Source organism: Galeopterus variegatus, unplaced genomic scaffold (assembly GCF_000696425.1).
Source record: "Galeopterus variegatus unplaced genomic scaffold, G_variegatus-3.0.2 Scaffold11238, whole genome shotgun sequence".
Lineage (NCBI taxonomy): Eukaryota > Metazoa > Chordata > Mammalia > Dermoptera > Cynocephalidae > Galeopterus > Galeopterus variegatus.
In genome coordinates this window covers 2847-29032 of record NW_007737349.1, presented here as the reverse complement: position 1 = coordinate 29032, position 26186 = coordinate 2847, and the positions used below count along the sequence as shown (strand labels likewise).

Genomic DNA, 26186 nt, shown 5'->3' with positions numbered 1-26186 from the left:
CAACTCCATCGCCATCTCTCGGCCACTCAGTCTCCAGCAAAGCATCTCACTCAGGTGCCCCTGAGTTCTGATGTTTGGATCTGAAGGTGATTCTTTTTTCTTTGGGCTTTGCTTTCCTGTAGCAAGAAAAAAAAAATGAAAATTGAAGTTAAATAAAGAAACAATCAATGTCTTGATTAAGAAACTGTTGCCAAGTTATATATGGGAATAAGTCTCAAAACAAAGAGAGCGCACGGGGAGAGCAGGCAGCGAGGAAGAACGGGGCAGGCAAAGCACAGCTGCCACCGGGTCCGGCTTACGCCTGTGCTGGTACAGCCCGTGAGCTGAGAATGGTTTGTTATGTTTTTTATTAGTTAAAAAAAATCAAAATGAAAATATTTTGTGGCACTTAAAAAATTAGATGAAATCCAAATTTCAATGCTCATAAAGTTTTCCTGTAACCCAGACACACCCATTGCTCTGAGTGTCCATGGCTGCTTTCCCGCTGCAGGGGCAGAGTCGGGCAGAGGGACCGAGTGGCCCCCAGGCCTGAGCTATCTACTCTCTGGCCCTTTGCAGAGACAGCCTGCCGAGCCCCAAGGAGAACGTCTACCATGTCCTGCCTAACTCTGCCACCTCCCAGGTGGCATTCCGTTTTGAATCTGGTGACTCTGGGGTACGTGTCATTATGTCCTCCACCTGTGGAATGGCATGATAACAATTGTAGCCGCCTCCCAGTCTTCTGAGAGCATTAGGTGGTGGTGCATATCCAGCTTTCAGTGAGGCGGACCCCCATGAGCTCCAGAAAGCTCAGCCGGGGTGAAGAAGGGGTAACTGACACCATCTCTCTGGAGGAATTCTGGGGCTACTTTTTGGGGGACTGGCTGGAAAGGGGATCAAAACCCTTGACTTGGGGGTCACAATGCTGCACTCTAACCAGCTGAGCTAACTGGCCAGCCATGGCCACTACGTATGGACGTGGTACAGTGGAGAAGACAGACAATGAAATAAATGATTTCTGTCAAGTACAAAGAGCGCTGCTGAGGACGGAGGATGCACAGTGGGGCAGGGCTCACAGCAGGAGTGGTTATGATGATGGAGTAAAATGATAAATGAAAAAATATGAGAGATGGCCCAGTGCCTATCAGCAAATCGTAATGAAACATACTTAAATCAGGTTACACAACATTCGTTCTACATTTTTACCACTCGGGTCCAAAAAGAAGGAGATCATCAGCAACTAGAAAATGCGTTTACAGTTAACACAGAGCGCTTGTGCTCTGTCGGTACTGAGAAGTCCAAACTTCTCAGCGTGAGGTCCCCAGAGCACCTGTCCGGGCAGGCATCGTCGGCAGAGCCTACTAGAACAGATTCCTCGGTCCTACCCTCCACTTTCTAAGTGAAAACCTGAGGCCAAAGAATCTGCCCTTTAGCAAGGTTCCTTTTGGGCTCTTCTGCATACTAAGTTTTGAGAATCACGGAGGAAATGGTGCAGTTGCAAGAAGAATGGAGAAAATCTAAGATTTATTGAACATCTATGATGTGTCAGGCAACAGATACGTCACCGTTACTTAATCTTGCTGAATTTTCACAGCGACTCACTAAGTATCACTTGGCTATTTTGCAGGAATGGAACTTAGGCTCTGTAGGGCTCAGTGACATCCTCAATGTCACGTGGCCACATCTGGGTTTGAACCCAGGTCTTTATGACTCCATAGACTATTCTCTCTCACTCTGCAGGGACACGTGTGTCTCTACTGTGGAATCTGTACAACTCAGTCTGTAAAGAGTCCTGGGACATCATCTCATCCAGGACTCTTTCTTACTTTCCTTTTTTATTGCTTTAAGAATAGAAACTCCACTAAAGCCTACTCTCTGTCACAAGAATGAAGATTTTGTCATTTTTCTTTGTGAAGGAAGTCACTAAGGAATCTTAACAACAATTGCTAAGAGGAGAGAAGATTGGTTTTAAAATGTTCCCAACTCCTAACGCTTGAGGTGAGCTGGGGATCTTGGTGGCCTACAGTCAAGATCACAGACACGTCGTCCCCTGCCAAGCAGTTTGGAACAGACAACTGTCAGCCAAAAATGCATATTCCTGCTCTCCATTCTTTCCTTACGTAAACCCAATGGCTCCTGTGCTTTGTTTCCCTCATAGCAATTCTGCAAGTAATAAAAAGACATACAAATATCTGTACAGCTCTCCTAAGCGTCACGACAGAGGAAACATGGAGTGTGGAGTGATATTGCAACCCTGTTGGGAGGGCAGGTGTAACATGGGCCCCGGGGTCCCGAGCACCACGGGCCTCACCTCCGGAGGTTCTCCGCATCCTTGATAGTCTCTGGCAAAGCCACCCCCTTGGTCTCCGGAAGAAGCAGCGTCATTCCCCCTGCAACCAGGCCCAGCACTCCTTCAAAGGAAACAGATTTCAAATGGAGTCATTAGAGCACAGCCAATACCATTTACAGAGATGATGACAGCTAAGCAAAGAGGTGTCTGCAAAATTCAGGTGGGAGAGAGACCATGGAAATAAAAAAGTTATCGGGATATTTAAAAAAGAAAATTAAAACAATCGGATAAATAGGGAAATGCCAGAGTAAGGAAAGGGAATATTGTCTTCCCTTTACTTCTGTAGAAGTATAACGTTCCACAGTAACTGAGTCAACTATTAGCGGATTTGTTGATTCAGGTGTAACTGTAATGTATACAGAGCATAGGTAATATGCCTGCGGGCAGCGTGGGCCCCTCCATGACCCTCTCCCTCTCTCCTCTCCTCCTTGTCCTGTCTTCCCCTCCCTCTCTCTGCCTCCCCACCTCCTCCTCTCCCTGTCGCATTCACCTGTGCCCCAGCATGGCAGGTCTCAGTACGTGACCAGCCACTTTTGCCCTCCAGCAAGTGGGTTAGCAGGGTCTCGGAGGTCTCACGGCCTGGGTTTGGGGAGAGAAGTGGGGGTCCTCTTCTCCTCCGCTAATCCAACTTTATCAGAAACAAAGCCGATACAGAACTGCGATTCCCATTTGTCTCCTCGTGTCTGTTCTCCACTATTAAGATCCAGAAGCAGAAGAGAGGTGACAATTTAGCACCTTCAAGACTCAGCTAGTATATGTTAAATGCGTAAGAGCTGGAAATGAAATTCATAAGAAAGCAGGAGACTATGTCAAAAAGTCTCTCAGAGTCTGTCCTGTAGGATGAATTACTGGATTCCAGAGCAATAGAACATAAACCCCTGGCCACCTCCTAGGAGTGCCATCTTACCCTTCCCATGAAGCAAGATGGGATGAGCCCTAGACAGCTGAAGGGCACACACCGCCCTGGCCTCCTGTGAACTCACTAGGAGAATCACTCCCTCCACTCTACAGGTAGTGCCTGAGAACTCATGCTGTGCCCACCGCCAGGCTGGAAAGAAGGGATAATAAACGTTCCATGGAGTCTTACCAAACAAAACCAGTGGCAGGCCTTGCCAAATCTCCATCAGCCTGAAGACCAGGAAGGGGGTGATGATGCCACCCACGTCACACAGGGAGGAGCACACCATCACTCCAAGGCTCCTGATAAAATGCAGAGGACAAAAAGATTACATGTCTGTGGTTCAATTCTCCAGACGGTAACTTCATTCTAGAGCAAACACCTCGACCACACCTGTGGCTAGCCAGCGGGTACGGTGCTCAGCAGCCCATAAGCAAACTGCAGGGATCAGGAGGAGCCTGACTTACTCTTGTGTGTGTGCAGATGACGTTTATGTTATTTCTGAACATCTGGCTTCTCTTCCTAGTCACTGAGAATCCTTCTCGCACAGGCTGTCTGCACAAGAGGTCAAGGATTCCTCAGGGATGGGTTACACGGCCTTTCTCCAGAGAGAACCAGGCACTCTGTAACTTTGACAGTTTCCATTTTGAGTCAGTCCCCTGGGTCCCGTGGCCAGGACAATGGAATGGTTTGGCCTGGCTATTTTAGACTCTGGGCTCAGAACTGCCAAATGTAAAAGGTTTTCTCTATAATCTGCCTTCATCTCCTTGTACTCAGTCCAAGCAACTTTTTACAAATGAGAGTCAAAGACATGGCCTTTTAATAAAGGAATAGGCAGGAAAGAGAAAGTGATTAAGGGTCATCCTGTGCCTCCTGGTTTCTGAAGGTCTCAGAAGGCTGTGCAGATGTAAGATGAGATCGGGAAGCTGGAATAATTCTTAGAAACCCAAGTATGGGAGAGACGGAGGGGGCAAAGAGGAGTGGGTAAAGGGACATGAAAATCAACTACAGTGTATATTGAGAAGTTAAAATTAAAAAGAAAAAGAAACCAAAGCATGATGACAAAGGGAGAAGAAACAATTTATACAGAGGGGGAAAAAGACTTTAAGGTAATATACCAAATTCCAACAAAGGTTAGGTTAAGATAATGTCTATTTTAAAAATTTAAGTAAAGCAATTACTTTCACAATTAAAATAATCTTCATTTAGGGCCGGCCCCATGGCTCACTCAGGAGAGTGCGGCGCTGGGAGTGCAGTGGTGCTCCCGCCACGGGTTCGGATCCTATATAGGGATGGCTGGTGCGCTCACTGGCTGAGCGTGGTGCGGGCAACACCAAGCCAAGGGTTGAGATCCCCTTACCGGTCACAGAAAAAAAAAAGAAAAATATAATAATAATAATAATCTTCATTTAAAACTAAGCTTCCAAGATGCAGATGGCAATAAGTATACACAATGATGCTTGACATCATTAGTAACTAGGAAAAACTAAATCCACAATACTACTACCACCTCCCAGAATGGCATAAAAAAAAACAAACCTTGCAATCCCAAACACTGATGAGGATGGGAGCAGTGGGTCTCTCAAACAGGGCTGGTGGGGATACAGAATGGTGCAGCCATTTTGGAAAATACTTTGGAAACAGGTTGACAGTTTCTCGTAAAGTTAAATACACTGATTATATGACCACACAATTGCACTCCTAAATCTTTACCCAGCTGAAATGAAAATGTGTCTATTCCAAGACCTGCACAAGAATGTTTATAGCAACTGCACCATAATCACCCAAGGTGGAAGCAGTCCAAATGTCCCTCAGGTAGGGAACGGATGAACGTACCATGGCGTGGTGCACTCACACACTGGAACACTGCTCAGCAATAACAGCAACAAAACACTGACACATGCGACAAGGTCATGAGTCCCAACCTGCCAAGTGGAAGAAGCCAAATGCAAAGGCTACCTGCTGTGTTATGTCCTTTACACGCCATTCCAGAAAACGATAAACTGTCGGGACATAAATCAGATCAGGGGTCGTCAGGGGCTGGATGTGTGGAGAAAAGGGATCGAACGCAAAGAGACATGAAGAAACTTTGGGGGGTGATGGAAATATTCTCTATTTGGATTGTGGCTGTGGTTAAGTGACTATGTATATGTTGTCAAAACTCATCAAACTATATTTTAGAAACAGTGAGTTTTACACTATAAATTATACTTCCATAAGACTGACTTTAAAAATATAAGTCCTTCAGCACCAAAAAGCACAGGCAAAATAAAAAGCAAAAAGAGATGAACTGGACTACGCCAAAATTAGAAACTTCTGTGCATCGAAGAACACAATCAACAGAATGAAAAGGCAACCTATGGGATGGGAGAAAATGTTTGCAAATCATACATTTGATGAAGGGTTAATATCCAGAATATATAAAGCACTCCTACAACTCAAAAATGACAATAACAACAAAAACCAAAAAAACCACAAAAACCCAATTCAAAATTGGGGAAGGACTTGAGTAGACATTCTCCAAAGAAGATAAACAAATGGCCCACAAGCACATGAAAAGATGCTCAGAATCACTAATCATTAGGAAAATCAAAACCACAATGAGATACACCTCAAACCCATTAGGATGGCTGCTATTGAGAGGGAAAAAAAAGGCCAAAACAAAGAAAATAACAAGTGTGGTGAGCATATGTAGCAACTGGAGCCCTTGTGCACTGCTGGTGGGATGTAAAATGGTGCAGCCACTAATGAAAAACAGAACGGCAGTTCCTCAAAACAACTAAAAATAGAGTTACTAGATGATCCAGTAATTCCACTTCTGGGCATATACCCCAAAGAATTGAAAGCAGTCTTGCAGAGATATTTGTACACCCAAGTTCATAGCAACATCACTCATAGCAGCCAAAAAGGTGGAAGCGACCCAAGTGTTCACCAAGAGATGAATGGGTAAATAAAACGTGGTATGTACATACAAGGGAATATTATTAAGCCCTGAAAAAAAAAAAAAAAAAAAAGGAAATTCTGACACATGCTACAACAAGATGAATCTTGAGGACATCATGCTAAGTGAAATAAGCCAGACACAAAAGGACAAGTACTGTATGATTCCTCTAATACAAAGTACTTGCCGTAGCCAAAATCATAGAGACAGAAAGTAGAAGGGTGATTGCTGGGGGGCTGGGGGAAGGGGACAGGGAGTTCGTGTTTAATGGGGACAGTTTCAGTCCTGTAAGAAGAAAAGAGTTCTGGGATGGACAGTGGTGATGGTTACACAATAGTGTCAGTGTGCTTAACACTACTGAACTGTACACTTAAGAATGGCTAAGAGGGTCAATTTTATATTCTGTGTATGTTTCCACCATTTTTTTTAAAAGTTTCCCAGTTTATATAACGTTAATGTGTCTTAATGGAAAAAGCAGAAGCTTTCGGGTCAGAAAGGTGTAGTACTTGCCCTGGCCCTGCCAGTTTTTGGCTGGGTGACCTTGGAAGGTCCCTTCCCCTTTCTAATCCTCAGCTTTCTCAGATGTAAAATGGGGATAATAACACTGGATAACAAATTTAAAGGTAAAACCTAATCACACATATGGAAATGCTTTGTATATCACTGCACAGATGTTAGCTGTGGCAATGGAGCTGCTGACGTTTGTGCAACTAGTTAGTACTAAGAACAGGTTAAAACTCAGGTCTTGGACCGGCCCGTGGCTCACTCGGGAGAGTGCGGTGCTGATAACACCAAGGCCCCGGGTTCGGATCCCCATATAGGGATGGCCGGTTCGCTCACTGGCTGAGCGTGGTGCTGACAACACCAAGTCAAGGGTTAAGATCCCCTTACTGGTCATCTTTTTAATAAATGAATGAATGAATGAATGAGTGAGTGAGTGAATGAATGAGTGAACAAACAAATAAATAAATATAAAACTCAGGTCTCCCTGCTCCCCAACCAGTGTTCGCGCCTCTGTACTACATGTCTTTTTTCTTGCACTTGCTCTGTATACAAAGCACCCTTAGTCTACTCAAAGAACCCATTTCACATTCTCTACTAATCAGAGGATTATAACCAGGGGTTGCCCCTCTCTTTGCCACCCAGCCCACCTCTGTGAGCGTGAGTTCTCATTGAGCCCAGCTGGCGCAGAGCTGTCCCGATGGCTCCCCGCCCCTTCCTATGCTCACCTGATGAACGTGGGATACAGCTCAGCATTCACCAGGCAGATCATCTGGAGCACGATGGTGATTCCCAACCGGCCAACGCAAGCTACTACGGTATTTACCCACTGCAGGTCTGGAGGGGAAACATGAAGACAAGTGGGTAATGGGTGGGGGCTTTGCTCCCTGAGCTGTGGCATGAAGCCACATTAGGTTGGGCTTGGACTTTTAGAGCTGGTAGGGCCTGAAGGTTGTCTCATGTAAACCTTTCATCTTTGGATAAGTAAACCGAGTCCCAAGAGATTTCTGTGCTTGATAATGACACATTCAGGGAGGCTCCACTGTGCACTTTTTGAAGCTCACTCTGCCTCTCGCCTGCTGCATTGCTGTGGACAAGCTGTTTACTTCTTTGTGCCTTGGCTTCCGAGCTGTAAAATGGGAATGATTATACCCAGCTCATAGGTTGTCATGAGACTTAGAGATAATGTCAAATGTCCACCATGACCACAGAACTTAAAAGTTGGCTTTTTGATTATTATATAATGGTTTCGTTGCTAGCACAGTGCCTGATGCATAGCAGGTACTCAACAAATGGAGTTGTCTTAGGCAGTCACCCTCAAACTAATACAACAGATTTCTAATCCTCAATCTGATGTTCATTTCCAGCACATTTTTAACCACAACATCTTTCACGAAAGTCTCAGAGAGTGAGGATTAGGAAGACAGCCCTTGTCTTGCCTGGGGTCTTGACCACCTGGAGGCCGAGGGAGCCCTCTCCCTATCGGGGGTGAGCAAAGAGTGGGGCTAACCCGGAAGGACCCTCAGATCTTTCGTGACCACTCTCATCTGCTTTACCTGGACTATCTCAGCACTGAAATGCAGGTGGCCTGTGACATGCCAGCTCATTAAAAAGCCTCTGGGTTACAGATATTTTGTCATCTTGGCCCTTGTTCCCAGATGCTGGCTATTTATGGGAGACTTGCTTCATTTCGCTCAGCCAGTGTGGGGTTCCAAAGGAGAGTGGAACCAGCTCACCCGATGGCTGCCACACAGCCCCGCCGGGCTCCTGCTGCTCTCTGCCCAGTGAGAACCCAAGCTGAGCCTTTGGTTCAGGACCGCACTCCCCCTCTAGCTTCTAAAAGAGAAAAAATGAAGGCGTTCACTCAGACACCCCAGGGAGGTCTGGTGAGGTGCTTTATTGAAGGTGAACAGCTTCCCTGCCCTCAGAGGGCAGGCCCTGTCTTCCTTCTGCACCAGTGGGCCACTCTTTACAGCAGCCAGAGGGCCCCATTTAAAACTGGAGTCAGGTCAAGTCAGTCCCCTGCTCCAAGCCACCGTGGCTTCCTACCATGCTTGAGACAAAGTCCAACGATGGCTGTGGCCAGGACTGGCTGTGTCGGGCTAACTCCAGACCTCACTCCAACTGCTCCGCCCTGGCTCACTCAAGTCTAGTCCCATGGATGCAGGGCTGCTCCTCCAGCACCAAGCTTACCCCACACCGAGGCCCTCGCACTTGCTGTTCCCTGCCTGGAACACTTCCGCAGACTTTGTGATGGCTTGTTCCCACTTCATTTAGGTCTCCTAAGGCCTCCCCTGACCACCTAGAAAGAGTTAACACCTCATCACTCTTGATCCTTCTCTTTTCCCTCTAGAATGTCAGCTCCAGGGGGCAGGAACTTTCTCTGCTTGGCTCACTGCTGAGATCCTAGGACCTAGAAGCATGCCGGCCACATAGGAGGCCTTGAAATACTTCCTGGAGGAGGAAATGAATGATTATCACACAATGTGATGACGACTAAGACAGAGGCAGGTGGAGAGTGCAGGAGCTGGGAGGCAGCCAGGTGAGGACTGAACGGACTCAGCCCTTGGTCCCCGCGTTCTCAGCACTCAGTGCCCGGACTCTTTAAAGTCCGCCCGTTCACTGCGTCGCACCCAGGATTCCAGAAACAGGGAGACGGGAGAGAGCGGGGATAGTCTATTTCACACCCGCCCTGCCCCATGTCTTGTCTGCTTTGTTCTCTCCCCACGAAAGGAGCTTTTGTTTTTCCGCCCCTTTCTATTTCCAGCCTGATCTATACAGCCTGGCTCTTGAGAATACAGATTTCATGAGACATTTTCCACAACACCCCGCATGAAAAGCTGCCAAAATGACTCACTGAACCAACAAGTGCAGAGCACAAGCAATAAAAACAGAGAAAATGGCAAATCCGCCTTTGTATTTATTTAACAACATTTCCAAAAGCAACAAATGTGAAAGGCAATTTATGTAATCAAATTAAAACTGACTAACGTTAATCTGCTTTAGTTTTAAATGGAGTTTGGTTTATCTCAGATTGTACGAATTAAGGACTCAAGTACACACCCACCAGAATGGCTACTATTAAAAAGACCAGCAGCGTCAAGCATCAGTGAGGACACAGAGGAATCGGAAACTCGTGTGTTACTGGGGAGTATAAAAGTCCCAGCCACTTTGGAAAGTGCTTGGCAGTAACTACAACAGCTAAGTGCCATCCTCCCCTTGGACCCAGATATGTACCCAAGGGAAATGAGGGCACGTGCCCACCAAAAATGCAGGCACGAGAGGATCACCGCAGCTCTAATACCAAAAAGTGAATGACAGAAACAACGCAAGTGACAACCAACGGTGGGATAGAGACACAGTGTCACATTCACACAATGGAGTGCCGCACGATAATTTTTTAAAAGTACAACCTACAGTCTTATGTGACAGCATGGATGAATCTCACAGGTGCAATGGTGAGTGCATGAAGGGAGATTCAAAAAAAAGAGTCCCATGGGTATGGTCCCATCTACATGAAGTTGAGAGCAGCCAGAGCTGATTGGTGACAGAGGTCAGAGGAGGGTGATGTTGGTGGGCAGCAGGTACTGGCATGAGGTAGCATGAGAGAATCTTCTGGGGTGTGGGGAACACTCTGTACCTTCATCTAGGTAATGATACCCAGGTGTATACATAAGGAAAAATTCACTGAGTTGTACTCTTATAAATTGCTCATTGTGTGTGTGCTATAGTTCAATTTAAAAAAAAAAAAAGTGTAGATGAAGATAACCCCTTGCCTGCGTCCTCGTTCCAGAGGCGTATCAGAGCGCCACGGCTCTATTCCCACAGTTCAACTCCCTGGAAAATAGACAACTCACCATGTGAGATAAAAACCATGATGAAGCAGGCTGCCCCTGCCACCAGATATGATGCGGCCATCGGGTAGAGGCGGCCGACACGGTCAATGGTGACAAGGATGACAAAGGCCGCGGGGAATTCCATCAGAGCAGAGTAAAAGAAATCCAGATGGAGGTTCTCACTGGTGGCGCCCATGTGCATGATGAGGCCCTGATAGAGCACCGCGTCCGTGAACCTGAGCCGAGAGGAGAGTCCCGGTCAAAGGCAAGCTCCGCAGAAGAAGCCCCTGCCAGCGGGAGAGAAGCATGTGCCACTTGATCTGGAATGGCCTGGAGCAATTTAGAAGAGGGGTTAAAAACCTGGGCCTTTTCACCACTGATGTCAGAGCACGACTTGTAAGATATAGCCCCGAGTCTCCTAGGGATTGCAGGCGATGATCGCCACTGTCCACTGCATACACAGGGGTCTGGCACTTCACCAAATCGCCCACATGTGTCACCTCATCCAATGCTCCTACAGGCCCACAAGGAGGCAGCAGGGGAGTGAGCAGGGTCAGGTGTCAGATTGCTTTATAAGCTGTGTGACCTTGTGGAAGTTAACTAACCTCTCTGGGCCTCACCTGTAAATAGGATAATAATAGTGCCTACCACATTGGTTCGTCCTGAGTACTCACTGAGTGAGCAGACAAAAGTGTCTGTTATAGTTCCTGGCACATAATACACACTCAGTAAAGAGGAGCTTGTATTATCGTTATCCTCATCACCATCGTCATCATCTTTCCAAGGTCAAGGATTCAGAGCACAACAGAGCAGAGGTGCTGACCAGGTCTTTCCAGCTCCACGTGGTGCTCCCTGCACCAGACCGCCCTGTCCCTGCACCGTACCACCCTGTCCCTGCACCATACCGCCCTGTCCCTGCACCGTACCGCCCTGTCCCTGCACCGTACCGCCCTGTCCCTGCACCGTACCGCCCTGTCCCTGCACCGTACCGCCCTGTCCCTGCACCGTACCGCCCTGTCCCTGCACCGTACCGCCCTGTCCCTGCACCGTACCGCCCTGTCCCTGCACCGTACCGCCCTGTCCCTGCACCGTACCGCCCTGTCCCTGCACCGTACTGCCCTGTCCCTGCACCGTACCTCCCTGTCCCTGCACCGTACTGCCCTGTCCCTGCACCGTACCGCCCTGTCCCTGCACCGTACTGACCTGTCCCTGCACCGTACCGCCCTGTCCCTGCACCGTACTGCCCTGTCTTCACCGGGCACTGTTCACTTACTCTCTTCCATCCCCCTGCACTGCCTCTTCATCCAGATCTGAGGAAAATACAGTAACGTTACAGAACAGGGCACACAGACCAAGGGGACCTAGCTAAATCACTGTGTGTCACTTTGGGGTAAGCAATATTATTTTGGAAGCTAGAAACATCTTATTGGTATTTATATCAAGAGAAGAGATTTTGGTCGATAAGCAATCACCATCTAATCCCAGCATCAAGTTGCCTATCAGCTCCAAAACTGAGATCACAACTGACATTCCTAGTTAATATACTTACTTGTTTTATAAAACCTCGCCCAGAGAAGCATTAGAATGCTTTTGTTTCTGGTCCCAAATTGTTCCTGATTGGACAAAGGGATCAAGAAAACAAGAGGAAGGCACTTGCCTGCAACTTAGTGAGTTTACAAAAGCCTGAATCCCCCTCCCCCGTGTCATTTGGCCAGTTCAATGGAAACAGCCAAATATCACTGATAATTTAAAAGGAAGAAATGCATAACCTCAATTTTCCTGTCCACAAACCAGTTAACAAATGTGCAGGGCTGCCATCTTTCGGCAGAACCTATGAATGGCATGTACATATTAAAATAACAAAAACAAAAAATGAAAAATACCTTGTGATTATTGAGCATTTCCTGTATCTCTGTCAGACACTACTCTAGCCCTTTACGCACATCATCTCATTAATTCTCCCAACAGGCCTACGAGATAGGTGCTATTGTTACTCCCAGTTGATGAGGAAACTGAGTCAGATTGATTAAGGCACTTTCTGAAGGTCACGCAGCCAGGCAGCGGTGGACAGGCCTCCCAAGCCGCGGTAATGAAGAGAAGCAGGTGGGGGTCGGGGGAGGGAAACAGGAGGAGAAGGTGTCCAGGGCCAGATGGCGTTAGGCCCTTGGGCCACGGCAAGGCAGTTGTCTCTACCCCAGTGGGCGAGGAAGACAGTGGCAGGTGACAGCAGGGAAGTGACAAGGTCTGTCAAACTTCAGAGGGATTCCTCTGCCTGCTTTGTGGAGCATCGCCTGAGCAGCGAATGGAAGCAGACAGGAGGCCACTGCAGTGGTGCAGGTGGGACGCGGGACACAGGTGCTCCAGCAAGGGCACTGAGTGCATGCACGAGAAACGGCAGGTTCTGAATAGCATGTCAAGACAGAGCCGATGGAATTTGTGGGAGGATTGGGTGGTGAGCATAAAAGAACAGAGGAGTCAAAAACACCACCTTGGAAAGGGTGTGTTGGGACTGGAGAGGGGGACTGGAGAGGGGGACTCGGAGCACTACTGGTGAGGGAGTGATGACTTCTCTCTGCAGTGGCCCTGGGCCTCTGCTGCTGAATCGAACACTGAGCATCAGTAGAAATCCACCAGGTACGTGGGGTGTTTGCAGAGGCGCTTCATGTGGCCGGGCACAGGACCCCAGGGGTGAACGTGGGGAGGGGGCTGGTGATTGGTGAGGGGCGCGGCATGCTGAGCCTGGCGCCAAAGGAACTTGGTGGATTCTGTGGCACAGAGGTTATTCATTCAACTTTCAGCAAGTATTTACTGAGGGTCTGCTATGTGCCAGGCACTTCGCTACTAGTTCAAACTCTTTGTTGCAAGGAAACCTTGCAAGGAGGTACAATCAAGTGTAACTGGGAAGCAGAGCTGCCCCTGTTGATGGCGAGGCCCAGAGTCCAGCTGCTTGGCCTGGTGCATGTGGAGGAGAAAGCCCTTACATTGAGGAGTTGACCCAATGTCCTCTGAGGGGACAGGCCAGGGGATTCATTCTTGTGATCACAGACTGGGAGGAGATGCAGAGCCCGGGGGCATCCATATGTGTATACAAGTTTTCTAATCAGCGGACAGGAAACGCATAGATACTCTCAGGAGGGTCTGTAAGGTCTTTAGATGAAAAGCACCAGGAGTCACTGAGATCTCATCCACCTTTTGACATTAAGTCAAGACTTGGCTGTCCCCAGATGAGACTGCATGGAACTGAGGCAGCCTCGGAAACCCCCCATCACATTTCACTCATCCTACTGTGACCTCTCAGAGGTAACACATCCTTCTTACTAAGATGAAGCCTTTCTCCCATTATTCAGTCCTCAGGGGAGAAATATGAATGTCTTTTTAAGAGCGCTTTGATCACTCAACAGCGATACTGAAATTCCCTTTCACCCTCCTCTTCTTCCCCCTGAGTTATTCCACCGCCTTGAGTTTGTCCCCCAGTGTCTGGGCAAGTGCGCCAGCGCGGTCTCTGGGGACGCCCCTCACCAGAGGTACATGAGGACGAAGGTGTGCTTCCTGAGGTGCGGCGTGCGGAACAGGTCTGCAAACGAAGGGCTCAGCCTCTCGGTAACGTCCTCTTCAAAAGAGCCCAACTAGGAGAGAGTCAGACCATCAACCACATCCAGGTCGCAGTGAGCAGAACGATCTCTCGGGGCTGTCCCCTGCTCAACCCTCGCCGCTGCTGTGCTCCCCACCTGCAACCATAAGCTCCCCCTGCGCTCTGCTACTCCCCAAGGCAGCCCCAGAGGCATTTTTTTAAATCATAAACCCAAACCCAATTCAGTGACTGAGAAAGCCCTTTCTAGCCTTGTTACCTTTAAATCTGCTGGAGGCAGTTTCCCATTCTTTTGAGCGATATGGTTCATGATCTTTATTGCTTGAGTGTTTCTCTTTTGCGATAACAGCCACCGGGGGGACTCGGGCACACACCTGTGGACACAGTTCATCACTACGAGGCATTTTCCCCCGAACGCATCTGACCTTAAGCCCTGACGAGAGCGATGCTGTTGCAGAGCAGCCTGCCCTCCTGGTGTTGGGACTGTGATTCCTCAAGAACCTAGTGGGCGACGAGCTGGGGGGTCACAGTGTCCTGACCCATGCAGCCCATGCAGGAGCTCTGTGGGTCACTCGTAACTCTTAGTGCCACCTGCTAAGATTTACAGACGGGAAGAGAACCATGGCCTCCTGTGCAGCCTTCTTTCTGTAGAGCAGAGATCCTATCTCTACTGGAAACTGGCAGCCCTTGTTGCCCTGGGAAAATACCCACATGGAGCAGAAGTCCCATGTAACCTGCCTCCACTGCGTTATATCAGATGTCTACACGTGATCCAAGGGCTGTTGAATGATTCTTAAAATATTTCCCAAACAAAATAAAATGTATTCAATTTCCTTTAAAATCACACAGACACCATGCTGTCTATTTCACATGGGGCAAGGATGTTACAACCCAGAGACTGGGACTTTCTGGCATAAGGTCTTCTGAAAACACAGGCACAGTCTCACCCTGCCTGACAATCAGGACTTAGCCCGGGGGCTTTCTGGCTGGAGAGCTCCTTGTTTCACACTGACCAGGAGGGGGCAGTCTCCTCCCAAACTCCCGGACGGCTGTAAACGTCCAACATTTAGACGCCAGCTCACGTAGAGAGACTGGGTCTCCTCCAGTGTCACCCACAGATAAGACTTGCCCTCAGCAAGACTGTGACCAAAGGTGCATGGACAAGATATTTCTCCCAACGGCCCTCTCTGCTACGCCTTTCTCTACCACAATAAAAACTGATCTGTGGAGTTGCTTATCTCTTCAGACCCTGCAAGGTGCTGACAGCTAACAAGATTAACACCTCATCTGGACTGGTTCTATTTGACAATGGCTCGCCCAGAGGACATTACACTGAGCAATGTAATGTTGAACATTTCATTCATTCATTCGTTCATGCATGTATTCATAAATTCATTTAACCAAGATCAGAGGCCTACTGTGTGGCTAGGTGAGAGGTATTTCAAAGCCTTGTTAATAATACGAATATTACTATAAAGATGAAAAAGTGCGAGAGGAGGAAGAGAAGGCACACAAGGGAGAAGCAGCAGGGAAAGGGGAAGCGGGAGGTGAGGGCAGCTGACTTACAGCCAGCACACAGGGCAGACTCCAGGGGCCTGTGGGAGGGCGTAGCCATTGCAGGAAAATTACCACTTATTGAACCTTTTCTATGTACTAGATCCTGTATATCTAAGATTACTTCCAACACTTCCCGATGCCATGGAGCGGCACACAGAAACCTGCCTCCTCCACCCAGGGGTGAAGCCGGCCCACTGAGGCCAGTCTCTCTGCAGCCAGTTTGGCCCCGTGTTTCTGGAAAGTGCACATTCTGAGGCCTCAGGAAGGAGGCTTTTCCCAGATTTTTGTGCAACTTGTCGCATTGTTTGCTGTTATTTAGGGGGATGTGAACTTAAAGAGGCCCTGCCTGAGGACAGCTCCCCATGTAAAGAGGGTAGCCCAGGAATATTAGAACAGCCCAACACACAAGTGGCGCCTAAGTGCCAGGCTCTGGGAGCAGCTCTACGCCTGTGTGTGAGGACACCAGGGCACTTTGGAGGTGACCTGCGTGGCAGCAGCCCTCCACCCCACTGAGCCTGGCCCCCTGAGAGGACAGAGAGTGGAGTGGGGGCTGCAGGGGCTGGGGGGCTGGTGGAGGAGCTGCATTACCAGTAGTAGAGCAGGGAGAGGAAGGTGGGCAGGGAGACGGCCAGCTGGAGCCAGCGCCAGTGGGGGATGGCAAAGGCCACCCCGGGGAGGGCCACCAGCCCCACAGTGTAGGCCATCTGGTACAGGATCGCCACCGTTCTTCTGGAGCCCAAGCCAACAAATTCTGTAACTGAAACAGGAGACCTGGTCATTGTGGGGGCTCCCCAGGAGCAGCAGGGAAGCCAGACGTGGCGCTTTCAGAAGCAGAGGTCAGGACCCGAGCCCTGCCCGTCTGCCCCAGGCTGCTCTCGGGTGTCCTGCACATTCCTCCCCCAGCCACAGCCAGGCTCATGTTCTGCCTCTTCCCTGTGTCCTCCGACACCAATCAGTTTGAGGCCCTGGAGATGCACCAGGCTGTCGTGTCCCCTGGTTTTTCTGTAACTGTCCTTTGTTTGTCTCCTCCTTTACCATCAATTTTTCTCCTCTTTATGCTTCAGAATCCAGCCTACAGGCCTCTGCTCGCCAAAGCCTTCTTCCTAAATGCTCCAGACTGAGCTACAAAATTTTTCAGGACCCCAGGGGTGCTCATTCATCTAACAACCATCTTCGAGGGCCTCCTAGGACCTGGCGCTGTTCTAGGGGCTTGGGGTGCGTTGTGGGCCGCCCCAGCAAAGTGCTTCTTAGGAGACACACACGAGGGTGTAGATTGCATGCTGTGTTAGAATGTGATGCCTGCTGTGAAAGAACAAAAAGTGAGATGCGGGAAGGGAGAGGGTGGAGGGGTTGCAGTTTTACAGAGGGCCATTGGGGTGGATGGATGAAATCTGAGCAAAGACTTGGAGGAGGGGAGGGCGCTGTCCATGCAGACAACCGGAGGAAGCATGTTCTCCAAAGAGGGATCGGCCAGTGCAGGAGCCTACGGCCTGGCCGAGGAGCTCTAAGGAGATTCCTGTTGCTAGAGGAGAAGGCAGGTGAAGGGGCTGAGTTCAGAGGGGCTGTGGAGGCGGGCGATCCCCTGGGGCCTTATAGGACATCATGAGAGCTTCGACTTTTCCTGCGTGAGATGGAGAACCATTGCAGGCAGAGCAGTGCCACCATCCAATTTATGTTTTAAAAGGCTCACTTTGCTGCTGAGTTGAGAACTGACTGTAGGTGCAGCGGGGAGGCCAATTTGGAGGTGAAGCGGCGGTGGTGGGTCGGACCAGCAGGGGTCATGAAATGCATGGGTTTCTGTGCGTGTCTGGAAAGTAAAGCAAACAGCGGAATCCCCTGACAGACTGCAGATGGAGAACAAGGAAAAAAGTCAGAGGTGCTGTCGTCTGAAAGGTGTTTGGCCTGAGCAACTGGAGAAGAGCACTTTGCCCAACTGAGGGGTGGGGGGTTTACAGGAGGATCAGGTTTGGGGGTGGGGAGGACTAAGTCCTGAGGTCCTGGGGTCCTGCCACATTAGGACAGGGCCAATAAAGGAGACTGAGAAGGAGCTGCCAGTGAGCAGGCGGAGGAGCAGGGAGAGTGTCCTGAAGCAGGAGGAGAAGACCCAGGAGGAACCTGAGTCTTCCACACTCTGACTACACACAGTTAAATACTTGTTTTGGTGTCTGTCCCCTCTCCCTAGCCTTTGAGCTCCTTAAAGATAGGAAGGGCACCTTATCTGCCCCGGTACCCCCAGCAACACTACAAAGAGATAACGACATGGCAGGCATCGCTCTAAGCCCACCCGACACCTGGTGCAATTCATTTACTCCTCACAGCAACCCCAGGAGGAAGGCACAACTGCTATTCCCATTTTGAGGCTCCTGAGGCACAGAGAGATTGTGTAACTTGCCCAGGATCACACAGCTGGTCAGTGCTGGAGCGAGCATTTGACCCCAAGTTAACACTCTCCACCGTGTGCCCAGCAGTGCATATTCTGCACGCAGGACGGCAGGGGCTCCTGATGAATACGCACGGATCTAACTAAACTTAACCTCTGTGTTCATGGTTTCTCAAGGCAGGACCAGGGTTCCTCTCGGCCCTAGCGAATCACTTCAGAATGCCAAGTCACGGGACATGGTTTTCAGAGATGGCAAGACGTGGCTGTTTTTCTTCTCTACAAACGAGCAAAACTGGGATTATCCTCACTGCGGTCTGATGCGCCCCATCCATGGGCCCTGGCAAGTACCAAAGCCTCTTTTACGCCACTTTCCTCCAGGAAATAATTTTCTGTTTTCTATTATTAACCTTCACAGATTATTTGAAAAAAAAAAAAAAATCTAGCATGTAGAACTACTCACGCTGATTTACAGCTCAATTCTCTGTAAATCATGGCATGTCTCTTCTCTCGTTTCCTCTTCGCTTTCCTTCCTAACTCTTGGGTGTCACTCAAACCAGTTGAGTTTGTTGTATTTCTTTTAAGGCAGTTGCTGGTTCTTTCATACTTAAAGCGTTAAAATACTCTCCCACCTGCCTCTTCCTCCTGCACACCCTCCCCAGTGCCTTCCATGCATGCAAGTGGGATCTTTTCATCCCCAAATAGACTAGTTCATATGGAAACATTGACCTATCTAAGTGACTATTTAAGTGTCTCTCAGATCCAAAAAGAGAGAAAAGGAGTGCACACCTGCCCTAAGCTCTGCCCTAGTCACCGACAACACATAATTAGCCAGCGTTACACACTCCTCCAGACCCACCAGCATCCTCTACACCCCACCGCTCCGGCCCAGCCATTCATCAACACCGAGGCCCCCAGGCCCAGCGCCTACTTACTCAGGGTGTAGCCAGCCATCCAGGTGCCCTTGCTGACCAGCCCCTGCAGTAGGCGGAACAGAAGCATGGATGTGTAGTCTGGTGCCAGGGCCATGAGCACGCCTGCCAGGGCATTGACCAGGGCAGTCACCAGGAGACACAGCTTACGGCCAAACCTGCAGAAACAAGGGAAGGGTGGTTAGATGCGCACAATGGGACGCCATGGGACCCAGTGGGGAGGCCACACCTCGCTGCTGTCCTGAGGGGCTGCAGGGAACTGTCAGTCCCACCTCATGGTCCCCCATCTGTCCCTAGCAAGCTCTGCAGCTCTGGCCAGGTCTAAGGAGGACCAATCCCTCGCTCTCAGCAACATCGCGTGTCAGCCAGCAGCAAGGGCGGCCCGTGTCCCAGTTCCCACCCGGCCTTCTCTCCGGATCTTTGTATTAACAGAGTGCATCATTGGTGCAATTTAACAGGGCACCGGAAACCAGGCTTTCTCCTCCATGGTCACAATTGATGGTTGTAAAGGCTTTTGTGCAAAAATATTCAGCGCTAATAGCATAACTACTGAGGTTTGTTTTCCTTTCCTTTTTTCCAGAATGCCATGGGCAAATTACTGGCTAAAGCTTCACCCCGGTGTCACGCCCCAGGCCCCTCCCGCCAGCCCCCGCTGCTCCCGCCGCCTCATGCCCGGGTCTCCCGCCGTCACCTCCTCCTCACCTCACTCCTGTCTTCTCCCCAGACCTCGCCCCTCCTCAGCACCCCACACCAGCCAAGAAACACACGTCCTTTACTCAGGAAACTTCCCTCCAGAAGCCTACAGGTTGCCTCCGCGTGCTCAGACTGGACAGCACCAGCGGCCACTCCAGCCTCTGCACTCGGGCCTGGCCATGCGGCCTCGATCCCCCTCCAGGATTGGGTCGTCCCCGTCCTGGACCCCCTCTGCCCCCCAGCTGCTTCCCCATTGCCAGCTCTCCTGGGTGGCCACAGGCTGTCCATGTGAACCCCACATTCTCGCCTCCATTTTCCTCCTACCATCCACTGTCGCCGTCCTTGTCGTGGGTCCCTGTGGCCTTCACGTCCACAGGTTTTGACTGCTCCTTCTCGGGCCAGCATTCTCTCTCCTTTCCACACTGTCCTTGGAGAACGGCTGTGTTCCCATCTCGCTGCCGCTCCTGAATCCCCTCCGCCAGCACCTCCTTTCCTCCCCTGCGGGGTGCCGCGGCCCTCTCTGCACCCGCCTCCAGCGTGTCCCAGATGAGCTTCACAGCCCTGAGTACCCACGACTGGTGACCGACCCCACATCCTGAACTCCAGCTCCAACCTCTCTTCTGAGGGCAACTCGCCTACCCAGCTGCCTCTGTGACATCTCTACCTGTCCTCCGAGCACATCTCCAAATTTAGCACATGAAAGAGAGAACTCTTGCTTCCTCCATAATCCTTCCTCCAAAGAGCCACGACCAGTCTGCTCCTGACCCACTCCCTCCATCTATCTCAGAATGGCCTCATTCCACCCACTTGCTCGAAGTGTAAACCTGGATTCGTCCCCCCTTGCTCTAAGCCACCCACCCCAACTGTACAACTGCATGCGGCTTCGACCCCTGAAATGCATCTTGAACCTCTCCACCTTTCTCCACCTGCAGCCCCACCAAAGTCCAGAGCACCAGCCACCATGTCTTGTGCCCACCAACTTCTGCAATAGATCCCAACTGGTCATGTTCTTCCACCCCTGTCCCCCGGAATCCATTCTCCTCATGGCACTGAGGGTGTGTTTAATTGGACTGGCCCTTTACATACCTGTCTGCAATGTAGCCAGTGACCAGAGAGCCGAGGAAGAAGCCCACGTTCACACAGGACTGGAGGAGGTCCACCTTCCAGGCGTCAGCACACACCAGGTCAAACTGCCGGTCACGCCACGCCAGAAGGGACCGAAAACACAGACTGCATGAAAATCAGGACTACACCCTGCCGTCCTCTCTCCAAAGTAAATGCATTACACAAAACTCGGTGTCCCTGGACTGTTTCACAGTCTTCTCTTACCACATTTTCATAAGACACCATTCAAGGCATCTTGGCGAACCTCTCAGAGAATATCAATATATTCCTGATATTTTTGTATCACTTTCATCGTATGTTAATTAAAGAGGCTGTTGTCAAGTGCCTCGCCATTGACAGTTGATTGTCAAAGGACAAAATGTCTTGGTAAAGGGAGCAAGAATAGATAAACCTCCTCGAAAGGGACATGGCTGCTAGATAGTTTTCTAAAAAGAAATAGCTAAGTAGTTCCAAAAACAGAATGTAGCAAAAGAAATAAAACATGTTTTCAGAATTAGTGAAAGATCTTTCACTAATTACATGCTAATTATTGTATATTTAGTTAAATAAATTCCACCAATAATAATGTGCATTCTGTTGTGACTGTTGAAGGTGTGAGCAGTGGCCCGAGGCGGGACAGTGGGGGCCTCTCGGGGGCAGCCGAGCTGTAGAATCATGTGTGGGTGGGACAGAAAGGAAGGAGAGTCCCAAGAGCCAGGACAGGGGAGGGATTGAGGGGGAGGAGACAGGGTCCTGGACTGCCAGGAAGGGCTTGTTTTGTTTGGGGTTTAGCCACAAGGTGACATTGCCACACGTCTGGGCATGGTGCAGGCCCGCGTGCAGAAGCATGGCCATTCCTCATTAGAGCTGAGAGAGGCAGAAAGGAGGACGGATTCCAGGGAGACCAGAGGGTGGGAGGGCCACAGCCAATGCCTCTCATCCCCCATTCCTGGAGCAGCCCTTCCTAGGGGGTGTCCAGGGGCACGTGCCTCCTTTTTCCCACGTCTCTCTGTGCCCACCCCACCAGCATGACACTGTAATGGTAGCAAGTCACTCAGCAACTTGGGGCCTCAGTTTCCCTGCTTGAAACATGAGAACTGTACCTGTCCTGTCACACAGGGCTGCTGTGAGCATTGAAGATGAGAAACATGTAACGACCGTTTTGGTAAATGGTAACCCAGTTTATTTTTTAAAACTGAGGTTTTACTACCCCCCACTCTCAAATCTCTGAAGTTCCTAGTGTGAGCCAGGCCCTTGTCAGCCCTGGGCTCAAACGTTCAAAGCCTCAGAGACTCTGCATCAGTCTGCCTGGATCTGTCTGATGGGCTGATTATTTCCTTAACACGAGCACTTTCTTCCCTGAAATACAGGTAAAACCGCGTTACCACCTGACTTTGAGAAACGAATGTGAGCCTCTCCTCTTAACAGTCTTGTGTCTAGACCCCAACATCTGCCCCCAGTAGGTCGGGTCTGGGGGGCATGACAAGCTACTATACAGGTAAAACCGCGTTACCACCTGACTTTGAGAAACGAATGTGAGCCTCTCCTCTTAACGGTCTTGTGTCTAGACCCCAACATCTGCCCCCAGTAGGTCGGGTCTGGGGGGCATGACAAGCTACCGTTCAGAGGCACTCTTTCTTTCTACAATCCCAATGTTTATTTCCTCTAACGTTCAGCTTAAGACACACCTTCCCCCAGCCTCTCCTGGGCGCTCCGCCCAGTGTATGATTCTGCAGCCTGTGCTCCCTCCGGTTTCTCTGCCTGCCCGGGGCTCTGCCGTTGGATCTCACTGGGGCAGACACTTCTGGTGTTGGCTGGCTGTCCGGAGTCTGTAGCTCCAACTGCCTGACTGTCTCTTCATAGCCTCCACCCACGTCACCCAGGACAATAGTCTACGAATACCAGATTTCACCAAAGTCATGGGGCCGGGGACTGTTGTCCCTGGGCCTCAGTTCATTCCCTTCTTGGCCACTTTGTTTTTGTTTTTGTTACAACATTTGCAAGTCTCTGTAAGATGTGACTGATGCCCTTCCTGAAATGCCCTGCTGCCATCTTGCCCAGGGTGCAGCAAGAAGCCAGAGCTGCCTGAGCCAGAGGAAGCGCGTTTAGGCCTCGCCCTTGAACGCCACTGCCCATGAGAATTCATTCTGCCCCAGGCTACGCTGAGGCACTAGACCCACTGCAAGGCCTGCAAACCTGCCATGTGTCCTCTGCTCCCAGCTCAAGCCCAACCACTGCACCGGCTGCTGGGAGAAGCCGGGACTGTACAGAAGCTGGGGCGGGGCAGGGCAGGGCGGGGGAGCTCCTGGGCCTGCTCCTGCTGGGATTTCTCTTTCTGGCACAGAATATAAAGCAACAAGGCAATATTTGCCAACCTGCCTCAGCACAAGAATCACCCGGGGTCCGTGTTAAAACACAGATTTCCTGTGGCTTCTGCCTCAGATGGTCACAAACAGGAATCCAGGTGATCTCTACAATCAGGCAAGTTTGGGAAACATTGATGGAACCATCTGCATGTCACCTCAGCCTGGGACCTCTTTCTTCTGCTCAGTGTTCACGCTGGTGGAAGACGGTGGCTCCCCAGCCATGGGGGGCCGTAACTGACACCGTGGCTGATAGAATAGAACCTCGTTTTGGGGTTTTTGTGTGTGGTGGTTTTTTCCACAGCTGGCCAGTACGGGGATCTGAGCTCTTGATTGACCTCGTTGTTATCAACACCGCGCTCTAACCAACTGAGCTCACCGGGCAGCCCAAGCAGACCTCATGAGGGGGAGTCAGGTCGGGAACATCCACATGCCCTCCCTACTGGGCCTCGTGACCCCAGTCCCTAAGCCGCGGCTTGCCAGGTAAACGTGGTCTTCAAACAAGTGAGCTTATCTTCCACCATTAAGTAAATTCCAACGTCCAAGGCAATACTAAGTTAAAAATTAGCCCTGCACATGGGCTGATAACAACAAGGTCCAGGGTTTGATCATTGTACCAGCCAGCTGCCACAAAATATAAATAAATAATAAAAATAAATAAAATATAAATTAGCTCTACAGAAATGAATGACTCAGGTTAGTTCCCCAACAATACTCTTCGGTTTAGGATGAGTGAGGGTGAAGGCAGTTTTATAGCACTGGGAAGGGAGGATTAAAGTGGGAGATATCTCCTGGTGTCTGTCTCCTCCTCTCCATTCCCACCCCATCCACCCGGGTCACCAGCTCTCCAGGCTTCTGCACCTGCTCCTGGGTTCACAGCTCAGTTGTCAGGAGCTCCACGCACCATGCTCTCTGAGCCAGAACACTTGGCCACACGGGGTGCCTCCTCCCCAGCCTCTGCCGTGGCTGTGTCTCTTCCATCGCTCTCCCTTCCCATGCTGGTTGGCGCTTCTTTCTGTGGCTCTTTTCTCCCTACCTCTCCTGGAGCCTCCATCCCACCACCTCCCTGCCTCTGAACCATTCACCAGGGCCAGCTAGGATCGTCTCACTCCTCTGCATACATAAGACCAAACCTCTCCATTTGGCACTAAGGTTAGGTGGCCAGATTTAGCAAATAAAAATGCAGGGTGCCCGGTTAAATTTGAATTTCAGAAAAACGACATTTTTTTGGCATAAGTATGTCCCATGCAATATTTGCATTCCCAGCCTGTTATCAGTGTCAAATATCATGCAATATCTAGGACATAATTATCCTGAAATATTGAGTTATCTGAAATTCAAATTTGCCTGAGTGTCCTGAATCTTATCTGGCAGCCCTACACTGAGGGCTCTGCGCTCTGGCCCAAGGTGAGAAACCACCAGCATTCTACCCTGTGACTCCTCTCTAGGACCCTGCATTCAAATCAGTTTAGCAGTTCATGGCTCCCTGAACGTAGCGAACGCTCCTGGCCCCAGAGCCTTGGCTCATGCTCTCCTCCTGGCCTGGGATTTACTCCCTCTCCCACCTGTTCCCTCTCCTTACTGGTCAAAATGCTCTGGAGGCTTAGCTCAAAAGCCACCTCCTTCGGGAAGATGCCCAGGATCAGCTCAGCAGCTGAGATCTTTCCCTCCTTAGACCCCACCTGCCCCTCTGTGCCCCGCCCACGGCATTCACCACACATGGCCGTGGGCTGTCATTAAATGGACACTGGTCTCACTCTCACCCTCTTCCCCCAAATGCAGAGCCTACTGTTACCTCAGTGACAATGGAGGAGCCGGGTGTGTCGTATACCCAGCCATCACGACAGGGGCCCAGCGGCAGGTAGCTCCTATTGGGGACCAGACCAGCCAGCGGGTCCTGGCAGCCAAGGGTGCTCTGGTTCCAGTCCACCTCATACCGCCGGCACTGGTGGAGGAAGGCTTCATCTGGAGCCCCCAGGCCTGGCACCGTGTAGTTGAGCTCCTCGGCCAGGCTCCAGCCACAGCGATGGCTCAGCTCAGCCACCCCAGGGCTCAGGCAGCGGTGGTCGGGAGTGAAGCCCAGGAAGACGATGCCCACATAGATGGGGGCGAAGAGTACAGAGAGCAGGGTTGAGCTCCTCGGCCAGGCTCCAGCCACAGCGATGGCTCAGCTCAGCCACCCCAGGGCTCACGCAGCGGTGGTCGGGAGTGAAGCCCAGGAAGACGATGCCCACATAGATGGGGGCGAAGAGTACAGAGAGCAGATGCTTGTTACTAATGGAATCGGTGAATGTCACAGAAGACACCTTGATGGTTATGTCACATAACATCCCTTCATTAAAGCCAGGGGCCCTGCTTGTCAGGGGAGGCCCACATGACAAGGAAGGGAAGGCACCTCTGGCTGACAGCCAGTGAGAAACTGAGACCTCCATCCTACAGCAGCAGGGCCTGAGTCCTGCCAACAGCCGCGGGAGCTTGGAAGCATCTTTCTCCAGATGAGCTAGTGATGAGGCCACGGCCATAGCTGACACCTTGACTTCAATGTCAGGCAGTGCTGTGGCCACCCTCCTGACCCAGACACCAGAGACAAGGGGTGTGTGGCTCCATGTCACTCAGTTTGTGGTAACGTGGGTCTGCAGCAATAGGCTCAAAACCTCGGGCTCCTGGGAGTCGCAGAGCATGTGAAAGACCAGGGGGGTGAGCTCAGCTCTGCCCTGTGAGTCTGGGCTGCTGCCCTTTCTGCAGGTCTGTGGCTGTGCAATTATGCTCCACATGTGCCCAGCTGCCCAACAGCAGCTCCCTCTGGGACCCGAGTGCCAGACTGGCCTCTGAGGTCAGGGCACAGCAGCAGGGCAGGACCAGAGGCCAGCATGGGTGGGTCTTCCCTCAGCCCTTCAGCCTACATGCCTGGCCTGGGGCTGCTGTCTGTGGGGACAGGTGCGGGGGAGGCAGCTTGCACTAGCCAGCCCTTTGGGGATCCGGGGCTCCGGGGATCCGGGGCTCCTGGGCTCCCTGCTGGGTCACCTTGCGCTGCTCCAGGGAAACAAAGAGCACAGGTCTGCTCAT

The 26186-nt window shown here is 50.6% G+C and overlaps 1 protein-coding gene across 1 annotated transcript; it reads right to left on the bottom strand.

Annotated features, from left to right (window-relative positions):
• On the bottom strand, positions 1-26186 carry LOC103610494 (solute carrier family 22 member 1-like). Its single transcript, XM_008594651.1, is given in 13 exon segments — positions 1-88; positions 91-116; positions 2291-2390; positions 3417-3529; positions 7398-7506; positions 10527-10741; positions 14025-14131; positions 14354-14468; positions 16240-16408; positions 18964-19118; positions 20740-20843; positions 24916-25268; positions 26084-26186. Coding segments are annotated over 13 exon segments (1707 nt in total). The 3' UTR covers positions 1-50.